This window comes from Ceratocystis lukuohia, assembly GCF_044167205.1.
Source record: "Ceratocystis lukuohia strain C4212 chromosome Unknown Supercontig3_pilon, whole genome shotgun sequence".
Lineage (NCBI taxonomy): Eukaryota > Fungi > Ascomycota > Sordariomycetes > Microascales > Ceratocystidaceae > Ceratocystis > Ceratocystis lukuohia.
The window spans coordinates 221,150-243,645 of record NW_027263522.1 but is presented as its reverse complement, the minus strand read 5'-3'; the positions used below and the strand labels follow the sequence as shown (position 1 = coordinate 243,645).

The 22,496-nt window shown below is 49.3% G+C and overlaps 5 protein-coding genes across 5 annotated transcripts; 2 read left to right on the top strand and 3 right to left on the bottom strand.

Annotated features, from left to right (window-relative positions):
• Positions 1 to 2,125: 2,125 nt before the first annotated feature.
• Positions 2,126 to 3,149, top strand: HOO65_030070 (GPN-loop GTPase 3; the record flags this gene model as incomplete). Its single annotated transcript, XM_071002302.1, has 2 exons — positions 2,126 to 2,173; positions 2,211 to 3,149. The coding sequence occupies 2 exons, from the start codon at positions 2,126 to 2,128 to the stop codon at positions 3,147 to 3,149; spliced, it is 987 nt and encodes a 328-aa protein (XP_070859749.1).
• A 911-nt stretch (positions 3,150 to 4,060) lies between these two features.
• Positions 4,061 to 4,537, bottom strand: HOO65_030069 (Nuclear pore assembly and biogenesis; the record flags this gene model as incomplete). The annotated part of the gene is made up of 1 exon (XM_071000309.1): positions 4,061 to 4,537. One exon carries the CDS (start codon positions 4,535 to 4,537, stop codon positions 4,061 to 4,063), a length of 477 nt encoding a protein of 158 aa, XP_070859748.1.
• Positions 4,538 to 5,998: 1,461 nt separating this feature from the next.
• Positions 5,999 to 8,293, bottom strand: HOO65_030068 (pre-mRNA splicing factor clf1; the record flags this gene model as incomplete). Its single annotated transcript, XM_071000308.1, has 1 exon — positions 5,999 to 8,293. The coding sequence occupies one exon, from the start codon at positions 8,291 to 8,293 to the stop codon at positions 5,999 to 6,001; it is 2,295 nt and encodes a 764-aa protein (XP_070859747.1).
• A 5,784-nt stretch (positions 8,294 to 14,077) lies between these two features.
• Positions 14,078 to 16,675, bottom strand: HOO65_030067 (mRNA export factor MEX67; the record flags this gene model as incomplete). The annotated part of the gene is made up of 3 exons (XM_071001902.1): positions 14,078 to 14,110; positions 14,174 to 15,691; positions 16,145 to 16,675. The coding sequence occupies 3 exons, from the start codon at positions 16,673 to 16,675 to the stop codon at positions 14,078 to 14,080; spliced, it is 2,082 nt and encodes a 693-aa protein (XP_070859746.1).
• Positions 16,676 to 17,779: 1,104 nt separating this feature from the next.
• On the top strand, positions 17,780 to 21,643 carry HOO65_030066 (type III restriction enzyme; the record flags this gene model as incomplete). Its single annotated transcript, XM_071000307.1, has 1 exon — positions 17,780 to 21,643. The coding sequence occupies one exon, from the start codon at positions 17,780 to 17,782 to the stop codon at positions 21,641 to 21,643; it is 3,864 nt and encodes a 1,287-aa protein (XP_070859745.1).
• Positions 21,644 to 22,496: the final 853 nt, after the last annotated feature.

Sequence of the window (22,496 nt, the reverse complement as noted above, 5' to 3'; positions counted from 1 at the left end):
GGTCCTTCTCTCATCTTCCGAGCCCCTCCTCCTACCCCCATCCATCCATCCACCCCATTCATTCCCCTACAACGGGAGTGCGAATGGGGAGGGCTGGGTTGGGGACCTCTTTCCTTGAGTTGCGCCTTCCTTTATTTTATGGTGTATTCTTGCTCCCCATGTGGGGGGCTGACCAATAATGATGGCAACAGAGAGAAAAGGAACAAGAAGCGAATAGGTACCCTCCATACCGTAGTCTCTTTGTATTCTCCTTTGCCTGCTGACCTGTGTCAAGCGGACCAGACAGGGCAGACGGGGAGCAAAATGCACTACTGCTACTGTCTAGCGATGCAAAGGAAGAGCAAGTATACATGCCTCGCGCTTTGGCCAAGCTAAGCTGCTGCCGCTCCGTAGAGACGAAATCGAGACTAGTGCCACACGAACAGGTACCCTTCCTGCAGAAGAACACGGACAGAAGACTACATTGCACATGCTGCACACAAAATCCCGGAGCCAACGTAAAAAGTTTTACGGGCTAGCAAGCCAACGACTAGAACGGCTTGGAGTAAGTCAAGTCCCTATGGCAAATTTTATTAGTCTAGCAGCTAGCCAAATTCACACGACAGAAGTATCTACTAGTACAGGCTACTATGGCGGGGTACTAAAAGCGATGGATGGCGAGATTCGGAGGGTCCACAGTATCACGAATCAGAGAGAAGCAACCCCTGTTCTCACAACCCGAGCCCACGATTGCGCCATGACCCAAAGAGGGCGAAGGCTAGGAGGACCTCTAGTCTTCCAACTTGCCCTGCTTTCTTGCCTGAGCAGCCTATGACTCTTCTTGTAGATGGGGCAAACGAGTGGCCTTTAGCGCGGAGAAGATTTTGAGTGAAAAAATCGCGAATATGAAAAAAAAAAAAAAAAAAAAAAAAAGCAATGGACAGCTACATCCGACCGACCTCCTTCAGTTTCCCTCCCCTCCCAAAGCAATAGGGGGGCCTCAGCCAACTGCCGCTATTCGGCAAGTCTCAGGATGGATAGGATGAGATGGCGAGCAATTCCAGTCTATTGTTTTCACAATATTGTCAGGCTGGCTGCACAGCTTGCTTGCATGTGATTGCGCCGGTATGGGCGGCTTACTGTGTTATCATCTTGTTTGTTATAGGGCTGCTGTAGAGCTGCGGAGCTGTAGAGCGAGCTGTATAGCTCACTGCAGAAAATTGTGACATTGTTCTGCTTGCATGGCTGGCTCGCTCGCTTAGCTTTCAGCAAGCCCCTCCTCAACATTCTCCCCCAACCTGCCAACCCTGTTATGTTGTATTTTGGCGTCCTTGTGCAGCAGCAGAGCAAAGATGACAGACGAGCTACCAAAGGGTGTCTGTGCTTGTATCTTTCATTTGCTGCTTGATGGGGGAAAAAGGACTGAATAGGCAGTAGGGAAATAGGGAGAACCAGCGGTCAGGTCAGTCAGTCGTGTTTACAACTGGCTCTGTGGCTTTTAGCCTTGGCTAGCCTTCAACAACCGATTTGGTAGGGAAGCGATATGTCAACAACTTAGGTCATCTCTCTCGCCCCTTGCATTCACATGCTTTCTCTCCTTGCCTGCTGTGCGTATTTCAAAGCACATACATGCACATCCACTGCTGCTGGTTGATAGGCAAGACGCGGGGTTTTTTTCTGGTGCGTAGTATGTGCTCAAGCGTCTAAGGTGTATGACTTGACTTCATATCAGCCGTCTGTTATATCCTTGCTTTGGCCTACTTCAGGTTCGAGCTTTTACCGAAGCCGCGTAGCTTGAGATGTGTCATATGGACACAATCGATTGCGCTATCGGGCTCATAACCAGTGATGGGTCTGCATTAACAAAAACTGGGTCTTCATTCTCTCAGTGACAAACAGCTGGAACCCTACTGGTTGACAGTCTCTAACCCTATTTACTTTTTACCCATTTACTCCAGACCCACCTTTTTGCGCTTCCACTACGTCAATGCATGAAGCTAAACTTCAGGCTAAGATTTTCTTATTGTCTGTCTTTGCTCTCCCATTTCATCAATCTCTTTATCTACATACATAAAGCGACAGACCAAACTAACAACCGCCCCCCCAACAATATCTTGCGCCTCATCGGAAGCCATAATCTCAAATCATGAGTAAATATGGAGTCATGGTCATGGGCCCTGCAGGTGCAGGCAAGGTAAGAAGACGCTTTCTGCTCTCAACCCATCATCTAGCCTAGGGATGACGACAGAGTGCCTGAGCTTTGTTTAGATGTTAGGCTGACCAAGTGGCCACTGCAGTCAACCTTCAGCGCCGCTTTGATCACGCATCTGCAGCTTAACCGCCGGTCTGCATTCTACGTCAATCTCGACCCTGCGGCCGAGTCTTTTGAACATACCCCCGACCTGGATATCAAGGACCTGATTTCTCTTGAGGACGTCATGGAAGAGATGGGACTTGGCCCCAATGGTGGCCTTATCTACTGCTTCGAGTTCCTCATGGAAAATTTAGACTTTCTTACTGAAGCCTTAGAGAGTCTGACGGAGGAATATCTTATCATCTTCGATATGCCTGGACAAATCGAGCTCTATACTCACATTCCCGTGCTGCCTACTCTCGTCCGCTTTCTCTCCCAGCCTGGCGCCCTTGACATCCGGCTGTGTGCCACCTATCTTCTTGAGGCGACTTTTGTCGTTGACCGCGCCAAGTTTTTCTCTGGTACACTTAGTGCCATGAGTGCTATGTTGATGCTGGAGATTCCGCATTTGAATGTTCTGTCTAAGATGGATCTAGTCAAAGACCAAGTGCGCAAAACTGACCTCAAACGCTTCCTTACTCCTGATGCGTCGCTGATCGAGGACGATCCTGTGATGCGCCAGGCGGAGGCAGCTGACGCAGAGTTGGAAGCCAAGCAAAAGCCCGAAGACGCAGCAAACCCCTTGAACAAGGACCTCGTCATGCGTGGTGCTAGCTTCAGACGACTGAATCGCGCCGTGGCACATATGATTGAAAGCTTCAGCATGGTTAACTATCTTAAGCTTGACGTCACTGACGAAGACAGCGTCCATGCCATTCTAAGCTTCATCGACGACATCATCCAGTACCACGAGGCACAGGAGCCTAAGGATCCTAATGATGAGGAATATGACGGTGCTGATTATATTGAGGACTAAAATCTAGTTGTCATCTACATTATCACTTGAGACGAGCATTTCAAAAGTTTCACCCATGTCTATGACATCTACAGAATCCCCTGTTTTCTTTGAAGGGGAAGGGGGTTGATCGATGGGTTCTTTTTTGTTTTTCATACTATTACTTCTAAGGCGTTTCACGGGGAAAGCGACATACACATGCTTGTTCACTTCTTTACTCTATATCACGGACAGGACGGGGGGTTTCATTAGAGCAAGTTTTTTAAGATCCACGAAAGAGACTACGTGCTATTGTGCTTGTAAGAATGATGTATTATAGAGATAGAAGAGACATACAGAGTTGTTTGCGAATTTAACTACAACTAAATACAGAAAACAGAAAGCGGGAAAGAAGAGCAATGCCAAAGGTACACCAAAGAACCAATATCCAGCCAAGAAAAAGCGCCAGAAAACAAGATATAACACGGGATATCCCGCGGAACAAAGAGAAGATAGCAACGTCAAAAGGCCAATGGGGAAAAGATAAGCAGGAGAACAAGAGACAATAGATAGAGGGAAAACAAAAGAAAACCGCAAGCAAGTAGGGGGGTAAGAAAACTAGACATCAAATCATAACAGGGTCATATCGTGTCCAGAATAGCCAAGGACACTAGAGTGTAGCGGTAGCGGCAACGGCCACATGACACCATTTTGCGCCGCTTCTTCATGCTCCTCTTCATGACAGAAGTAGTCAAATCAGTAAGGTCCCGTCTGGGATATCAATCAATCTAATTCGCGACCGGGATCTGCCGTATTGTCACGTAACCTCTATCCTGTAGTCCTCTTTTGTTTTGGTGGACTAGAAGCAAGTTTGAGATGGAAGAAGTCGCCGTGAGACACAGGAAGAAGTGTGAGAATCGAGGGTGTCAAAGGTTGAAAGATGGGGCGAGGTTTCACCGTCTCGCGGCACGTGTCGCCTCGGCCTGGGCCTCCCATCGCTCGTACTCAGACATCCAGATATCCTTGACAAACGAGCCATAGGCGACAACTTTGCCGATGGCGCCAAAGAAATCAGCCATGCAATTCCCCAGGCCCCGTTGATACACAGACGCGGCGATAGCAAAGACGACCCCCCAGAACACGGCCCGCAGCGCCAAACGTGTCCAAAAGGCGATCATACGATACACCCATATGAGCACCAATAGAGCGATGCCAAACGAGACTCCGAGCGAAAGCAGCGGCACTAGCGACGATGTAGACTCGGCATCAAGCAGAGGCGTCGCGTAGGCACTGGCGGACTGTACGAGAATAGTAGCAGAGCGACGCAGCTGTTGTACGGGTGAAGAGGGGGAGAAGATATGTCTCTGGAGCAGAGCAACAATGTCATCGGGAACGAGGCCTTGTAGCGAAACGGGAAGTGGTGATTCCATGATGACAAGAGACCAGGGCGATTCAAGAGAACAGAGATGGCGAGTTTGACGAGACGAGGCTGCAAGGTTTAGACGCAGGGGAGTATCTTGGTGTCTTCGCAATAGAGAATGGAGTTTGTTGAGGAGCTATCAATATATGGGGGTTGCCCAGGGCTAGAAGAAAGAAAATCTTGATAGTGTGGTATAGAAAAGGGAAAGAAAACAAGGCGGCCGAGTTGTAGGCAGAGAAAGACGAATAACTTGTGGGATTAAAAGAAGGAAAAGATTGAAGCTTGTCTGTGTTGTTTGCGTTCAGAGAAAAAAAAAAGAAAGAAATATTTGATTAAACAAAGCAAAGGATTCTGGTTGGTGCCAAAAGACAAGAAAAGCGGGGCGGGGTACAGTCACCTTCTTGCGTGTAGGACAAAGCCACAGAAGAGTGACAACTAAAAGGCCAGACAAAGACGACACAAAGCCAGAGTCAAAGAAAGGCAACAAAGACAGACAGACAGATAAATGAATGAAGGCAATAGCCTCAGCTGAAAAAAAAAGAGAAAATGAACAGAAATGCAGCAGCAAACAGCGCAGAGGTTCTGTGCGTGCGTGTGTGTGTGTGTGTGTGTGCGACACGACCAACTAACCTACTTACTACTCACTCTATAGGCCCACTAAACTATATTCACATGCAATATTGATACGTCACAACATGTTCTTCTTCAATATGCAAGTAGGCGAGAGGGAAATCTCACAGATCACAGGAAACACCGGGAGAAAAACTATACCTGGGAAATCCAAAACCGAGAAGAGAAGATCCTAATTTCCTACTTGTTACAAACACAGTAGCAAAACCAACATGAACAGAGAGGTCAAAACATGTCATAGTTATATGAGACAAAGAAAAAATATAATATGGAACAGGTACTAGTTAAGGGCAAGTGAAATAGTCAAATGAATGTGGTTGGAAAGCTTGAAGGGAAAGGGGATACAAAAACAGAGATGGAGACATTGGTTTGGTTTGAAAATTGAAGATTGCCTGCATGAATGGATACAAGAGAAGCTCAAGTACACAGAAGGAAGAAAATGGGACATGGGTATCTTCAAAGAAATGGAAAAAATAAAAACACAGACACAACTCTGCCGAGTCGTTTGCAGATAGGAGAGAGGGACCATCTGTGGTTTTCTGGAGAGGCACCATTTGACAAGCAAAGCAGACAGACGCTGGCAAACAGGAAACAAAAGAAAACAAGAATAAAAGCAATATTAACTCCCAAGGCATAGGCGTAACAAGCAAGCAAGCAAGAAAAAAAAGGGACATTAAGACCAACCTAGCCCGGCCAGGCGCAAAGAGAGGGGGGAGCCACAGGGCAAAGATACAACCAAGCCCATGCCACAAGACTATGCATGAGCTCGTCTCTCCCATCCCCATCCCCTTGCCCATTCATCCTGCTACCAATCACGACTTGATCTAATCAGCCCTTGTTTTTAAGGGTTGGCTCGTTTGTACTCGCCCAGGTTCAGCCAGCTCATGTCCGACGATTGCGTGGTCATGGCTAGCCTAGGATCTTGGTTTTGGCTGTCCTCATGTGCTATTCCGCCAGCAACGTTGTGTACGTGAGCACCGTAGACGCTATCGGCACCCCATGCCTTTTGCTGCGAGATAGGCCCCCATGCCTCCTGCACTGATGGTGCCACACCCGATGAGTAGGCCGACTGGGCGTCGGACACTGGCCGCTCAATTGCAGCCACCTGTGCCTGTGCAGTTGCGTACTTGGCGTAGTGTGATACAGTAGGGCTGCCAGAAGCAACACGATTGAGTTCAGGCCGGCCTTCAGGAGGCATGATCAAGGGGGGGACGGTAGCAGAATCCTGGGTGCGGCGATTAATGTTGTCAACGGCAGAGTAAGTCGACGGGTAGTGCGAAGTGGCACCATCATCGTCATTGTGGCCGTTGCCATAGCTCAAAGCATTCAACGCGCCACTGCCCTGAGACCAGTACTTATTCCAGCCAGAGCTGCGGCGAGTTGCATCGTCCATAACATGTCTCTCTGGGGCAAGAGCAGGCTGACTGCCTGGGGGAAGAGGGGGGCTACGACCAGGAGTGTTAATGCTGATTCTGTCCTTACCACCAGCCATCAGACTACTGTCATTGGCCATGATGGGCTTGCTGATAGTGCTCTTCAAGTTCTTGGCAATATTGTTGCTTTGGGGGTCGGAAGGCTTGCGGCGAAGGTTCTTGGCATTCCCGCCTCCAGCACTAAAGGCCGGCGAAGCACTGCGGCCAGCGGCGGAAGCACTAACTCCACCGAATATGGCAAGCGACCCAACAGAGTCGGTGTTGTTTCTGGGACGAGGACCACCACCGATAGAGTCAACAAACTGTTCGCTAGCCATTCCCATACCAACATTCTTCTCGGCATTAGAGAACTCATTGTGGGGGCGGTTCTTTTCTCCAGTGTAGCCCTTTCTACGACGGGCCTTCTTGATGAAGAATAAAATTCCGACTAGCAACAGAATAGAGCCAAGAATAGATCCCAAGACAATGCCCAGAACATCGTTAGACGATAGACCGCCTTTGCTAGGTTCGGAAGAGGCAGCGCCCAGCTCCGTAGAGGAGGCTGTGGCGCTCAAGGAACTGTTAGTAGTGGAAGCTCCAGATGTTCTAGATGAGACGGAGGAAGTAATGGAAGAGGAAGATGTAGTTTTAGAGGCGGAAGTAGTGGCCGAGGTGGATCCTGAAGAAGTGGTAGAAGTGGTAGTAGAGGTTCCCAAAGTGGTAGACGAGCTGACGTCCGCAATCAACACACTCTGGCTAGCCAGCTCAGAGTCAACATCGACCCAAGAGTTTTGGGTAGCATCAAAAGCAGACACGGGATTTGAAGCATCGCTCGTGAGGAAGAACACATGGCCGTCGCTATTGGCAGCAGCCGAGTAAACCTCGCCGGACGCGGACGCGGGCGCAAAGGTACTGTTATATGCCGGCCAGTTGGCACTGGAGAGTTGACGTGCAGCAACAATGGTGTTGGACTTGGTAACAAAACCGCCCGTAGCATCAACGATGACCGAGCGCGTCACGCGGACAGGGCTTTGGGCAAGGTCAAAAGTGTACAAGCTTTTGCTTCCATCATCGCCTTTTTGAAGATAGCCCTTGTTGGTGATCTTTGCAACAGGATCCGCCAAGCTACCTCCAGACTGCCTCCAAGTGTTAGTCCCAGCGTTGTAAATAATGAGATCTAGGTTAGTCGTGCTGCCGCCAGCCAGCAAAACCTCACCGTCAACCCAACCCAGCATGATAGGAGTCTGCAGGGTGTATGAAAACGGGTTGACTGCCGAAGTGACAGTGTAAGGGGCAGAGGCCTTGATAGAAAATGTCTGGGAATCGACACCATAGGTGCCATCAGTGCGTCCACCATATGTGATGAAGGAATCAGTGGCGGGGATATAAGCCGCGGACATGCCCTTGCGGTTTTTGAGGACGGGATCTGTAGTAGAGAGGGTTTCCCAGGCACCAGTAGAATAGACGTATCTCTGGATGCCATTGTAGGCGCCATTGGTCGAGGTGCCACCCATGATGTACAAGGCAGATTTGGAGGCGTCAGTAGCCTCGGCGCCAACGCAAGTAGCATCCGAGACAGGCTCTCCGGAGGCTAGTTTTGTCCATTCGCCGCCATTCTTTAGGGGCAGCTTGACAAAGCCGTTGGCAGAGTACGCATAAAGAACATTGTCGTGGATAGCAGTGCAAGCTCCAGCCAAGGAGATGGGACTGCTCTTGTACGACATGGTGAGTCGAAACAAGATTGAGAATTAAGAAGAGAACAGTAATAGTCGTGTGTATCAAATAAATCAGATGCGCGTGTATATCGAAGGAGATCCCAATGTGGCCAAAAAGATTACGGCGTCGTATAAGCAAAAGGGTTGTGCTAGGGGGGTCCTCGATGCATGAGAATAAGCCTTAACTGCTGGGTGTTGGGCGTATGTTCTGAGTATAATGAAAATGTGTCGCTAGAAGGTAAAGCCAAATTCAGGTGCAATTCTTACACTCTGGAGAACGAAGCGCAGGGTATTTCGATTATCGCCAAGCAAGAAACAGCTGTGATGTTGGCCAAGGGAGCATGAGACAATCTTGTAAGCAGTTGATGTGTGAGACTGTCAACTACACCCACTAAGATGTTTCTGATTATCGATTAAGGCGAGACTGGATAGGGCGATTTCTAAAGGGACCAGAAAGCGGCGACAGTTGTAAGGGTCAAGTCTAAGGGAAAGAAGCAAGAAGAGAAGTCGGCGAGTCGACCGTCGAAGTTTTTAAAAAGAAAAACAGCAAAAAGATGGGCAGACGACGAGAGGGTCAGGTCGGTCCAGACGAAGAACGAAGATAGAGCAAGAAAGGAAGGACTGTTCCAGTTTGGTTTTTTTTAATCTTGAGTGACTTTCTTTTTGTTGGCGAGCACAAAAAGGCAGTAAGACGAAGTTGCCAGTCGATATGATGATGACGACGGTGGTGTAGTGGTGAATATCAACAGCGATGGCAACCAAAAGCCCAAATGAAAGAAAAGAAAATGAAAAAAGGATTAAATGAAAGCGCGCAGTATGCAGAAAGGGAGAGAATGGAAAGGAAAGAAGAGGAGAAAAGAAACGAAGAAAAGAAGAAAAGAAGAAAGAAGAGAGACTTGGGTTATTGTGGTGTGGTGTTGGTGTGGCTATGGCACAGATTATGGGGAACGTTTTGGAGCAGGTGCATTCAATGCAGGCTACGACCAGCCAAGTTTAGAAGATGCGACTAAGAAGCAAAAGACAGAGAAGGAAGAGAAGGAGAGAAGAGAGCCAGAAGAAGAAAAGGAAGAAAAAAGTAAAAGTAGCAAAATAGAAACTCGGGAACAAATGCAAAACACGAGCGAGGAGAGAAAAAAGCGGAGGGCCAGTGACAAGCACTGGAGAACAAGGAGAAAGCCGCACGCCCTTTGTTGTCTCTCTCTCACCTCTCTCTCGCTCTCTCTCTCTCGCTCTCTCCCTCTCTCTCTCTCGCTCTCTGTCCATCAACCATCCCCGCCATTCCACCCATGCCTTTTACTTCTCACTAGCTGGCTGGCTGGCTGGCTGGCTGGCTGACTGTCTACTGAGCGCAGAGGAGGCTCGAGGGTATACAACAGGGCAGCATGAGAGGAGAGAGGCCAGAGGCCAAGAAGCAAGAGCCACAAGTGAGCGCCAGTGACCAGCCAGCCAGAGCAGGCCCTGGCCTGCTGTAGCACATGAGGGCCCTGCACCCTGCAATTCTGATACATCTTCGAGGGGTGTGCACAAAGCAGCCAGACGCTCGAGCACAGCAGGGCCGCAGGGGGATAAAGCGAGGAGAGGAAAGAAAAGAAATGGGAAAAAAAATAGAGGCAGAGGAAGAGGAGGAAGTACCTCCGCCTCTCAAGTGTCAATTATTAGAGCGGCTATTTTTCCATCGTGAAAGGCGTTTCCAGAGTCGATGTTGGCGACCAGCTTGAGTTCAGCCAGCGAATGGACAACTAACAGAGGAAGAAAAAAGGAACAAGTAAATTGAGGGACACAAAAGGGCGAAGGACAAAAGGGGAAGAAGATCTGGCGTCCTAGTGGACCCTGACCCCCCAACTCGACTTTGTGTTACGACTTTCTATCTGCGCACAAAAAAATGACTTATTATGTAAGCATGCGTGTTGTTGTCTTATTGGCTAGGTGTAGCGTTTTTGTTCTTCTTTTTTATTTATTTTTTTTGCTTTTGACTTCTTTTTCTCCTTCTTTTCTTTTCCATGTGCTCCTATGGTAGATAGATACACACTCTTGCGTGCACATGCAAATACAGCTCGTCAGTAAATTGTAGCTTTGACAAAAGCTGCACCTGTGCTGCCGCTAGCCTCGTCGGCTAGGCGCCAAGTTTCTCTTACAGACTAGTCGCCATTCGGCTACAGAACGTAATATTGCATATACTGTACTTTATTTCATCTACTAGTGATTCGTCTGCCCGTCGTTTACCATCTCAAGAAAAAAAAAAAAAAAAAAAAAAAAGAAAAAAAGGAACCAACGCGGACAGGAACAGAACATAAAAGTGGGTGCTTACTTGCTTACTCCTCCACTTAAATGGGTCCCTGTCGTATGTCATTGTTCTTTTTCAGGCAACTGCCAAACCCGTACCTACATGCAATTTGGTTTTGTGCGTGTGTGTGCCCTGTCCTGCAGCTCAGGTTTCTACCGGACGGGCCAGAGAACAATGGAAAAGCAAGATTATATGTTGTCTTGTTTCCCTTTGACACAAAAAGCCACCGCAACATCCACGGCAGAGGAAGAGCGCTGAAACAGCACAGTCTACACAGCGCAAGGTAGAACGAAAGAAAGGAAAGACAAAATACGATGAGGTCAGTTCAGGATGTTCCATAGTCAGACAAAAAGCCCTTAACAATCTACCGCCTTCTCTGGTTTCTGCTCTTGTTCCCACCTTCCTTCCTTGGGTCATACCAAAGGCAGTCGGCCAGATTTGCGACTACGCGGCTGCCGATCCCGTAAATCCCAAGTCACATGGTGCGGCACACAAACTTGCCTTAATAAAAATGGAGTTTTTTTTTTTGTTCCTCCTTCCTGGTTTTTATTCAGTCTGTATGACATTGGTATTGTCTACGTTGAGCCTTCGCGGCCCCCTTCATAGAGGCCTTAGTGAGTCTTCGCAAGCAGATCATAGACCTGACATTTCCCTATTTGTGCATTGACTCTCCAAAATCAGTTTAGTAGTTACTAGTTGTCTCGCTTGTGCAGGGGACTTGCTCTTATGTTAACCCTAATAAATGAATGAGACCTGGGTGTCCCAGACAGCCTTCAGGGTCTTTTCGCGTCTCCTTCTCCAGCCAACCCTCCAAGGTCTTTCGGAGCAGTCATTGTCGCATTCTAACACGGCCGGGCCTATAGAGTTCGGCCCTGGCTTAGTTGAGATAATGCAATAATATTACTACAGCACACTACGACGTACTAGCAGCTTCCTAGAACTTCACGTAAGATTCGCAATGAGGCATTTTACTGTCTTCGGACCAACTTGTTTGGTGTACCAAGGAAAAAAAAAATCTGATACTACTATTACTACTTGCTACTGTAACTGCTACCACACCCATCAACATTTGTACCTTGTTCTGCTCCTTGCTATATGAAACGGCCTTGGTGCCAGCGAGCCAAGCTCAGGGCTTGCTCCCTACAGCTTTGGTGCTGGATTTGGGGGCCCCCCCTTCTTGGGGCAAAGCTTCTTAGCACTTTATGCGCTAGCCAGGAGCTTTAGGTTCTTTACAGCGGGCTGGGGCTTTATTATAGGCTCTGATAGCCACTTTTACCTAGCCTATCTTATGGTCCTGTTACCTATACTCTACGCCTATACTTGATTCTTCCTTCTCTTGCCTGCTCTCCTGTGCCGCGTATTCCTGTTTTTAGCAACGTTATTCTAAGCCGCTGAAGACTAGGACGGCGAAGAATGGACAAGCAGAAAGAGGCCATTCGAGAAGAAGACACGATGGAAAAGAAGCAGGGCAGTCGCTTTGGACAGCCTAAATGATGCCATTGAATCCCCCTCTCCCATAGCTCGACTGCTCATCTGTCAAATTTCCCATGGCATTACGTTGCTGTAAGAGTGTGAGCTCTGCTCGGAACATTAAGCTTCGATGTCTCTCCTGGCGAGATTGCGACGTCGGATTAAGTTGAGCTCCTCCTTGTTTGGAATGAAGGGGGGGGGGGGGTGCTGTCCAAGAGAAGAGCAATTAACTGAGAACTGTGGTTGCTGCTCCTTTTTGCGCCTTATTTCCATGGGTTTCTTCTATCTCCGGCCCGTCTACTGCATGCTTGCGCCTAGCTTATTAGCTTTCTGACAACTAACAGTATGGGGCGGGCCACGAAGAAGTGCTCTATAAAGGATGCCTCTCCATGATTGGGCAATGCTCTTTTATTTTGTGGTGTTGCGTGACACCCACCTGGCTTGAACATGGAAGCGATTGGCCTAGAATGTCGGCCTTTTTAAATTCCCTTTTTCTCCTGGATCGAGCCCCGTATCCAACGAGAAGGCCATAAGTGCTTTCTCTCTACTGAGAAGGAAGCAAGAATAAGAAAACAAAACAAAACAAAGTCCTCGGATCGTGCTGATCGGAATGCTGCAAGTATAGGTATGCCGGTACATGTACCTATACATGATACCCTGCAAATATTACTGGCTCTACGAGGAGGCAGGTAGTCGTCAGTACAACACTATGCAGCTACTAGCCTCCTTCCTTTTTTCCCGCCTGCCTGTTGTTTATGCGGGCAAGGAAGGGGTGGGTTGAGTTATAAGACGCTCAGCCAGGGAACTTCTGCAGTGACACGATGTACCCTAACCCTACAAAAACAGGTAAAGAAGTGTGTTTCTATAAAAAGAAGGCTGACAGGCTCTTGGATATAGCCAGCGCCGCTTCCCTTAGCTTGAAAAAGAAGCTCGGGTCGGATCTATCAACGGCACAATACAGGCCATCAAGGAATCAAAAGCTATATGGAGATTTACAGCTGGAATCACCAAAAGTGTATCTATATTAACATGTTGTGGGCTAAGTAGAGGATGCGAACGAGGCCCGGCGGGGATGCATATCGATCGACTCAGTTGTTTATAACATCATGAGAAACGATTTGTTGGCATAAGGGGCTGTGAAACAAGGTAAAGCCATCTTCCTTCTTTTTAGAAGCAGGATCATCCAGATTGCGCGACCAGAAAGCACCAATCACGGTGGGCTTGTACCTGGAAGCTGAAAGCCTCTCTGCTACACACGCACACTTGAGCATCCTGTTAGAGCTAGTGAAAGTTGGGTCATGGGACATGGGGCACAGAGCAATCTTTGGAAATCGTAATACATTTATTTGGCAGGAAAAAAACAGCAATGAGAACACCAACCAAGCCAACGCCGCAAGTTATGAGAATGCACCTTACTGATAGTGATGCAAGAAAGAAGGACAGCAAAAGGAAAAGCAACACAAGAAAGCAGAAAAATGCGCCATGCAATCAAACAGAAAAAAAAGAGGATAACCCCATTGTGGCCTTTCGAGTCGGGTGTGGACGAGACAGTATGTGGCAGATGTTGATATTGAGAAAGCGGGCAAGAAAGAAATAGAAAAAAAAGATGTGGACAAACCTTTGTGAGCTAGGGATTTTGTGTCTGAGATAGAAAGAGATCGTGATAGAGAAGAGAAAAGAGGAAAAGAGACACCCGTCTCTTCTGCAATATTGGTGATGTTCATCTGTTTTGTCTCTTTTTTGGTCGTGATTTTCCTTGTTTTTTTTTTCCTTAATATGTTTGTATTCATATTCCTCCCCCCCCCTTCCGCCCCAATGATTTTTATTTTTGCTTTTTTTGCTTTTTTGTTTGTTTAGTTGTTGTGGTTGTGACAAAATGGAGATGCGAGATAGCTTGGTGAGATTTGCGAAGACTAGTGACGAGAGCCTGATGCCATGTATTTAGACAGGGCAGATCAAAGGTCAGAGGGCCAAACGCATTATGTCTACACTTGGTCATGCGGCATATGGCTCGCTTGTGATTCTGCTCAAGTCCGATACTAAGCCATAAAAGCATCAGGAGGAAGGTTGCCCTAAAACCCAAAACGTTAGTTAGATTGCAAAACTAGATATGGGGGTACAGCGATGGAACATACTCGTCGCTCATTAAAAAGAGCTAAGCCCTTTTCAAAGTTCCAGTTAACATTGGGATCGCTTAGGCACATTTCGGCATACATGGGAACCATGCGGGTTTGCTTGCATAGCTCTTCTAGAATGGCCTTCTGATCCGGAGCCGCAACAGCGGGACCAGGAACCACAACACCCGAAGAAACAGTAGCAGGGATAGTAGCGGTGGCGGTGGAGGCAGCAGCGGCGGCAGCGGGAGCAGCGGGCGTGCTGTAGACATTAGGTACTGCGGCATATGCTCTCAAGGACAGCATGTCGCTAACAACGCGGATAGGGTTGGCGCCGGGAACACCCGGACCAAGGACAAAGGTCCGTGAAAAAGACCGTTTGCCAATGTTATTGGTGTCCTTTTCTTGTTCGTCAAACTCGCCATGCAAAATAATAATCATGCCGTCGACACCAACAACCGATGCACCCGTAGGATCGCGAAGGCCTGGCAGCGGGTGGCAGTCGACGACAAACTTGTTGAGGTCGGTGGTAATGTTGGGATGAGATGTGCGTGGGAGATTCTTCCAGAGTTGCCTGATGATGTTGCTGCCAGTAAAGAGACGCTGTGTGCGCCCGCTAAAAGTAGTGATTTTTTTGAGGTTACGAGATGACCGCAGGTAGGGAGACCACGAAAGAACCGGGAGGGCTTTGTCTCGAGGACCGACAATGTCAACAGCAAGAGAAAAAGTGCTGGCCATGTCGTAATACTTGGAGGCTAGTGCATCTCGGTCGGTGTCATAGAGGGCAAAGTAGTCAAGGAGGAAGGCCTGGGCTACGCCGTGCTCATCTCGAAAGTCGGTGCCAGCCTGTGGAATGGGATGGGGCCGAGCTGCCTCTTCCGCCAGTCTGATCTCCTCAGCGGTCCTCACCACATTTCCGTTGATGTTCTGTAGCTTGGGGAACCATGTAAGCAGAGTTTTGATGTGATGAGAGGCTGTGGATTCGAGTGGATTTCCCGAAATGAAAAGAGTCTCGAGCTTCTGGAACTTGGACCTCCAACTATCGATGCCGCGCATGGTGGCAATAAGGTTGTTGCTGAGATCCAGATTCTTGAGATCTGGGAAAGTGGTGGCGAGACACTCGACCTGCGAAACATTACTGATGCCATTTCCGGCAATGGTAATGCTTTCAATAGCCTCCTGCTTGGCTGACCGGGTTTTAAACAGGTCGTTGCAGATCTTCATCAAGCTTTGAAAGAGCTTGCCAGCGCGCTCCGTGTTGGCCATGAGCCCACTAGACTTGATGAATTGGTTTTCAGCCAGTGAGTCAAGCTTGAGAAGTTTGCCTTCAGCTACATAGCGCTCTGCAAGGATGCCCTTGAGGGTGTTTTCAAGCTCAAGAGTAAATGCGCTCTTGCCTTGGGAGTTAGCACTGTCGGGGGGCGGGCAATCCTCAACTGTGAGTGTAGCACCAGCAAATACAAGGTTGTTGATGGACCGTAGGGCTTCAACATCGTCTGCCGATGCTGCGACCAGTACATGGGGGTCGATGTGGCGATGCTGCGTGGAGTCATGTTAGCAGGGTGATTTCTACGTGAGTGGGTTGGGGTTTTAAGATTTTGTCGGGAGCTCTCGACAAAGAGTGGCGTTGGTATACGGAGAGAAGACATGTGGCATGTCATGGGGGAGAGAAGAGAACAGAGAGCAGAGTAGAAGATAGAGACAAAAGAGGATAGAAAGAAAGAGACGGCTGGGGCCTGGGCTGGCTTGCTACACAATGTCAAGGCAAGAGAAGGAGGGGGTTTCCGTTGTATTAGCCTTCAGGCACGGCGGGCTACATGAAGGCAAAAAAGATACTGCGTGGCTATGCCTGGATACAAATACAGCATGTTTGGAAAGGAAACTCCATTGCTTCTCAAGATAACAACAACACGGCCTGCTGAACCTCAACTGTCCACCGATACATCTGATGCTAATGCCGAGGCTAGGATTGACACTAAAAGTGGCACTGACATGGACACCGCCAATATCCTCGTTGCTTTCCACTCGCTTTGCATTGCTTACCTGTCTGATTGCGATGGGTTTGGAGGCCGAACGACCCGCATTAGAGCTAGCTTTGCGCTCCATAAACTGCAGCAGATTAGCGATACCACCATCTGAGTTAGTGATAGCCTTGCTTTCCTTGAGGCCAGTCACCCGCAGCCATACCAAGGGGGTCTTGCTGTTTTGATGGTTGTTTCCTCGTCGCGAGGGCCTTGTATCATCACCCGCCAAGTGTTTAGATATAGCATCGAGGTTGTTAGAAGAAATGCGACCCGGGGCAGATCCGCGGGTATTGCGGCCTGCATTGGCGTTCCGACCCTTTGTCGCGGCCGCTGTGCGACGGGCGCTTCCTGAGTCCATATCTAGATCGCCATCGAGATCGGTCTTTGTGCCCCGGCGCTTGTTGATACCTGAGTTTCCAACGGTCCGGGAAGACTTGTTCCCATTGGTGCTGGTACGAGTCGAGCCGGAGCCACGGTTGTTGCGACCACCAGGAGCCATGGTGAGGCGAGAATTTGGGAGACCGGGCGGATGGGGAAGAAAAAGGCGAGCCAAAAAGTTGGCAGGTGCAAGAAGACGGACACGAGCGGTGTAGCGAGAGTATGGGATTGGATTGGATAGCGCTGGAGGGCAAACGCGCAAAGCTTTCTTGGCGTGAGGTTGTCGCAGATAGAAGGCGTGAAAAGAACGGGTTCTTTTTTTTTTCTTTGAGAACGACAAGGGAAGAGACGATTGCGGAGGGCCTAGCTAGTAAAGCGAAGGTAATGAACACAAGACGATGAGTGACAAATTCTAAGTATTCTATATGATATCGTCTTTCCCGACGTATGCTGTCTATATTAAACACGCAGAAGCACACAGAAGGCAGAAGAAGTATTTTGGCGCGCCTTGGGCTCGAGTTTTTCTGCCGACAAGAAAAAACAGGGCTAATAAATTAAAAGAAAGAATAAGGCTAAAAAGCCACGCACTAGGTACCAAGAGAGAAAAGTGACGCAGTTCGAAGCTCGAGCAAGGGCTATAGAAGCTTTAGTAGGGATCGTGTCTCTTTTGTGGCTAGATCGTGGCGGTTGTTTTGGCTGGTTTGCGAGTGTAAGGAATAGGAAGGAGGAAAAATTGAGATGCTGAGGAAAAAGGCAGTCATGACGTTTTGGTAGAGCAAGCCAGAGAAAAAGGCCCCACTGAAAATAAAGGTAAGAACAGGCGTTGCAGCTTTTAGCCTTTGCAGCAAGTGCCTGTTGCGGCCTGCAGCGCCCTAAAGCTCTACTGTGAGTAAGCATCTTGATTGGCTGAGCATTCGCATGGGCCCGATTTATAGTCACGTGACAACGTGAGGGTGGGCCACGATGCGGATTTGAGGGCGACGCGTACGGGACCAGCTTTGTGTCGACAGGACGCCTCTATCCAGACATTGGACATCGAAGCGACACTACAAATACTTGCGGACCTTTTCTCATCCTCTTTCTTTGTTTCTAAGGTGTGACAGCGATTTGCTACTTGATTATTTGTGTGTGCCTGTGCGTGTAATTCCTCTCCCTGAAAGCCTGCTTGACACGGCTACCTGCTTGCTGCTCCTTTCACATTAGCCATCCCATCCACTATACCACCATGGATGACGAGTTTGACGATATTAGCGACGATGACCTACTCATGGCGTTGGTTGAGTCTGAGCCTCCACAGTTCGCAGCTCCCGTATCACAACAATCAAAAACAAACCCTTCACAGTTCTCCCAGCCGCCACGTCTACCTGTAAATATTACTATTTCCAATTCTTGTCACATTTCTACTTATAATCCCCCCCCTAAAGCACTACCAAGACCCTCCCCCCCCTCAAGCGTCCCAAGCCCTGCACGGGCCTGTGGTCTCCCGTTATCCATTTCTTCAAACCGTGCTTCGCAGCAGTCACGCTCACATTCTTTGCAAACGTCTCAGATCGTCTCGTCTTCTGGCTCGGCTACGACTATGTGTCAGCCTTCAACTGTACAGAAAATGAACCAGAAACGAACGCTGCCCTCGTCGTCTGATGGCCGCGAAATTACCATGTATCATGGTGTTCCACAGCCCGGCGCCAACGGCAAAATGCGCCAGACAACTTTATACGGCGGCGTTGGTGATGCCGAGGACTCATACACTGCTTCGGGCCGCCAGTACCGAGGGGGCCCCCAAGAAGAAGCCACGCACCATGAACTTGACCGCGAGGCCCTCAAGACGTGGCAGTATCCTATGAACTTGGGCGATATTCGTGAATACCAGTTTAACATTGTGCACGCTAGCCTCTTCCACAACACTCTTGTGGCTCTGCCCACTGGCCTTGGAAAAACCCTGATTGCTGCTGCTGTCATGCTCAACTACTACCGCTGGACAAAAAGCGCAAAGCTAGTGTTCGTCGCGCCGACAAGGCCACTAGTATCGCAGCAGATCAACGCCTGCTATGAAGTCGCGGGCATCCCCAAACACGATACGTCCATTCTGATGGGAAACGTGCGACCTGCAGTCCGAGCCGAGGTCTGGGCCAGCCGGCGAGTCATCTTCACCACCCCTCAAACACTGGAAAATGACATTTCCCGTGGCTATGCCGATCCAAAATCTATTTGTCTTTTGGTAATTGATGAGGCCCACCGCGCTACAGGCAACCACAGCGCAGCCAAGGCTTGCCGCCGCATCATGAACTTCAACAAAAGCTTCCGCGTCTTGGCCCTGACCGCCACGCCCGGCTCGACGGTTGAGAGTGTTCAAGACGTAATGAATAATCTGGGAATTTCCAAGGTCGAGATCCGCACTGAGGACTCCCTCGACATTCGTCAGTACACCCATCAACGGAATATCGACACCCATGTGGTGGACTTTTCCCATGAGCTGCAGACTGTGAGGGACCTACTTTCCCAGGCTTTGCTCCCAATCACCCAAAAACTTAGTGGGTTTAATGTGCATTGGGGGCGTGATCCCATGGCTATATCTTCCTTTACTATCAACAACAACCGGACCGAGTGGATGCGGACTGCTGGCCGTGACGCAAATCAGGGAGTCAAAAGTACAGTTATGGCTATCTTTTCCCTTTTGTCGACAGTGGCACACCCCATCAAAATGCTCAATTATCACGGCATCATTCCCTTTTTCCAGGGAATCAAGGACTTGCGTGATGAGGTCGAATCCAAGAGCACCAAGTCCAAGTACAAAATTCAACTTGTTAAAGACAGGAATTTTCAGATTATGATGGAAAAGATGGAAAGCTGGATGCGCGACCCGGATTTTGTCGACCATCCTAAACTCGCTGCCCTTAAAACCGAAATTGTCAACCATTTCTTTGACTGCCCTGATCAAGCCAACTCCAAAGTCATTGTCTTTAGCGAGTTTCGTGATAGCACTGAGCACATCACAAAAATCCTCAATCGACTCCCTCGCGTCAAGGCCAAGGCCTTTGTGGGACAGGCTGCCTCTAAGCGGTCTGGGACTGATGGAATGAAGCAAGCTGACCAGATCAAAGCCGTCGAAGAATTCAAAAAGGGAATGTTTAACGTCCTTGTGGCTACTTCTATTGGTGAAGAAGGTCTTGATATCGGCCAGGTTGACCTAATTGTGTGCTATGACGCGTCTGCGTCTCCCATTCGAATGCTGCAGCGAATGGGACGAACGGGACGCAAGAGATCAGGTCGCGTTGTGGTTTTGCTGACGCGTGGCAAAGAAGAGGAAAAGTACGAGAAGGCTAAAGACTCGTACTTGAACATGCAGCATCTTATTGCGAGTGGCGAGACCTTTGAGTATCGCCACGATATATCCAAGCGTATCATCCCTCCTGGAATTGTTCCCATTGTCGACAAGCGCATTATCGACATTCCGCCAGAGAACTCTGAAGACGCCAACAATAACCCAGATCCAAACAAACGCCCTGTAGCCAAGACCCGCAAGAAGGCGCCACCCAAGAAGTTCCATATGCCCGACGGCGTTATCACAGGCTTTATGAAAGCTTCTGCCGTTGGGAGTGACGGACAGCTTCCAGCACCCATGAAACGACAAGCCACCCCCAAGCCCCAGGAGACTGACTTCATCGCACCTATACCTAATTTCGATGATGTTATCCTCACGCCAGCTGAAAACGCCACTTTCAAGCGCATCTATAAAACCTTTCCTAGTCGATCCGGGGCCGCCAGTCACGTCATTGAAGAGCCTGGACTCGACCGCTTCCCCCAGCTGCAGCGATCTCTGCGGCCAACCTACAAGGTTGGCCATGGAAATCGCACTAAGCAAGCAGTTAGCCTTTTCAAAACACTCGGCGATTCTCAGGACCCTGATGGCCGCTATAAAGACTATTTCGACTTTGAGGCAAAGCCTAATATTCTGGAGCTTCCTGTACGTGCGCTTGTGAACGAAGATGGTAGCGAGATCCGACCGGTACCGCAGTCCGGACCGGCAACCCCTGAGCCCTCTGTTCCGCAAAAGCGCGCGTTTGACGACCTGGATGGCTTTGATGATGACGACCTCGATATCAGTAACTTTGACTTTGAGGACCAAATTCTTCCGCCTCCCGGCAAGGATATCTTCCATGCCGACCCAGAGGAACTGGGTGACAACAACCAGGTTATCGTGAACAGGATTCCTGGCCGCGCACCTCTGCGCCGAAAGCCTCCCCCGCCCGTGCGCCACAAGCCACCCACTGCGTTGTATCCGTCTAGCCCAGCTCGGCTGTATAACGTGGTCAGTGACGATGACACGGATCATAGTGGTAGCACTCGGCCCGCCAAAAAGAATAAGAGTGCGGGGTCCAAAGCTAAATCTTCAGCCCCGCGGCCCAAGAAGAACACTAAGCCCAAGGGGAAGGCTGCAGGCAGGAGCTCAGCACGAACCGAGAAGCCACGGGGCTTTGGAGAGGCAGAGCTAGGCGACGAGTGTGATCGAACCAGTGACATGTATTACTCTGGTGACAGTGACGACTGTGGTTCAGATCTAGAAGATTTTATCGATGACCGCGAGAGTTCGCAGCTAGTCATGGAAATAGACGATTCCTGCTCCGAGGGCACCATAATGGATGACTTTGACGACCCGTTCGACATAACGGACGATGACGATAAGCCCAGGAAGAAAAAGAAGACGACAAGCAACAAGAGCAAGGCTAAGAGCAAGACAAAAGTTAGTAGCAAGCCGAGTACTTCGCACGCAAAGCCACAGAGGAAACGCCTCGTGGCTGCAGTCGATCTCTCACAAGTGCCAGCACCTCCCAGCAGCGTGGCGGCAGGCAATGGCACGGCTTGCCCTGTAATTCTCTCGGATGACGAGGACGGCGAGATGCCAAGCCTGGGACATTTACTAGGCCCTTCTAAGAGCCAGGCAACGAACGGGGGGGTTTCCAAAAGCAATATTATGGCAGCAAGCAACTCGGCTAGGGAAAAGCCGATACGCAAAGTTGTTGCTGACAGCGAGGAGGAAAACTATGGGTTTGACGATGATGATGACGATGATTTTGACTTTTTATTGTAAAGATTTATTTAGATTGCCAGGGTAAAAGGGGGGGGTTTCTTTGTTACTGTTTACTGCTTCAAGAACACGAAGCTCATGATGATACCAAGCCAAGAGCGATAATGGACATGCAAGAATTAGTGTTTTAACTGCTCGCTCTAAGGGATTGATGGCAGGCGATTTACTCTTTTTCATTCATATTTATATACATAGATTAATCCACCTATTTCCGCGTCAACTTCCTATACGCATCTAGAAGTAGACCATGTTAGCACACGGGTTGCCCCTCGTCACAACAGTTGGTCAATGCCCCAACATCACCAGCAGCAATAATAACCACGAGGGAAGTCTCCTCAGAACCCAAATTTCAAAGCACAACCCCTCCCAAATCCCCCCGGCTGCGCCGTCCGCCCATCGCACACACGCCCAAGCCGTCCATTACAGACAGCCCAGCAATCTAGACCTCTCACGCCCCAATGCCGCTTGCACGCCAGCCTAGCGCCACCATGTCCCGCTACCCCCCATATGCCTACAAAAAGGCCAGCCAGAAGCCAGCCCCACTGCAAAAGCCAAAGCAGAAACAGAGCCTAGTCAAGAGACGTGCATGAGAAGCAGCAATCGACAGGACAACGCTGCGTGGATATGACCGCCACAGGTGAGGATGATAACACCTCTAGGCAGCCCGATGCAGGCAAGAGAGAATGGTAGGAGGCACAACAGCAGCCAGGACGGAAAACAGAGGACAAAGAGAAGAAATGAATAGACTGACCAGCCTCCCTCATCCTCAGACGAAGCGACGTGCCGCCCATATGACGATGTGCAACTGCACGTCTAGGAGACCAGAACAAGCATGTACGGTGTGAGCGGAAGATGA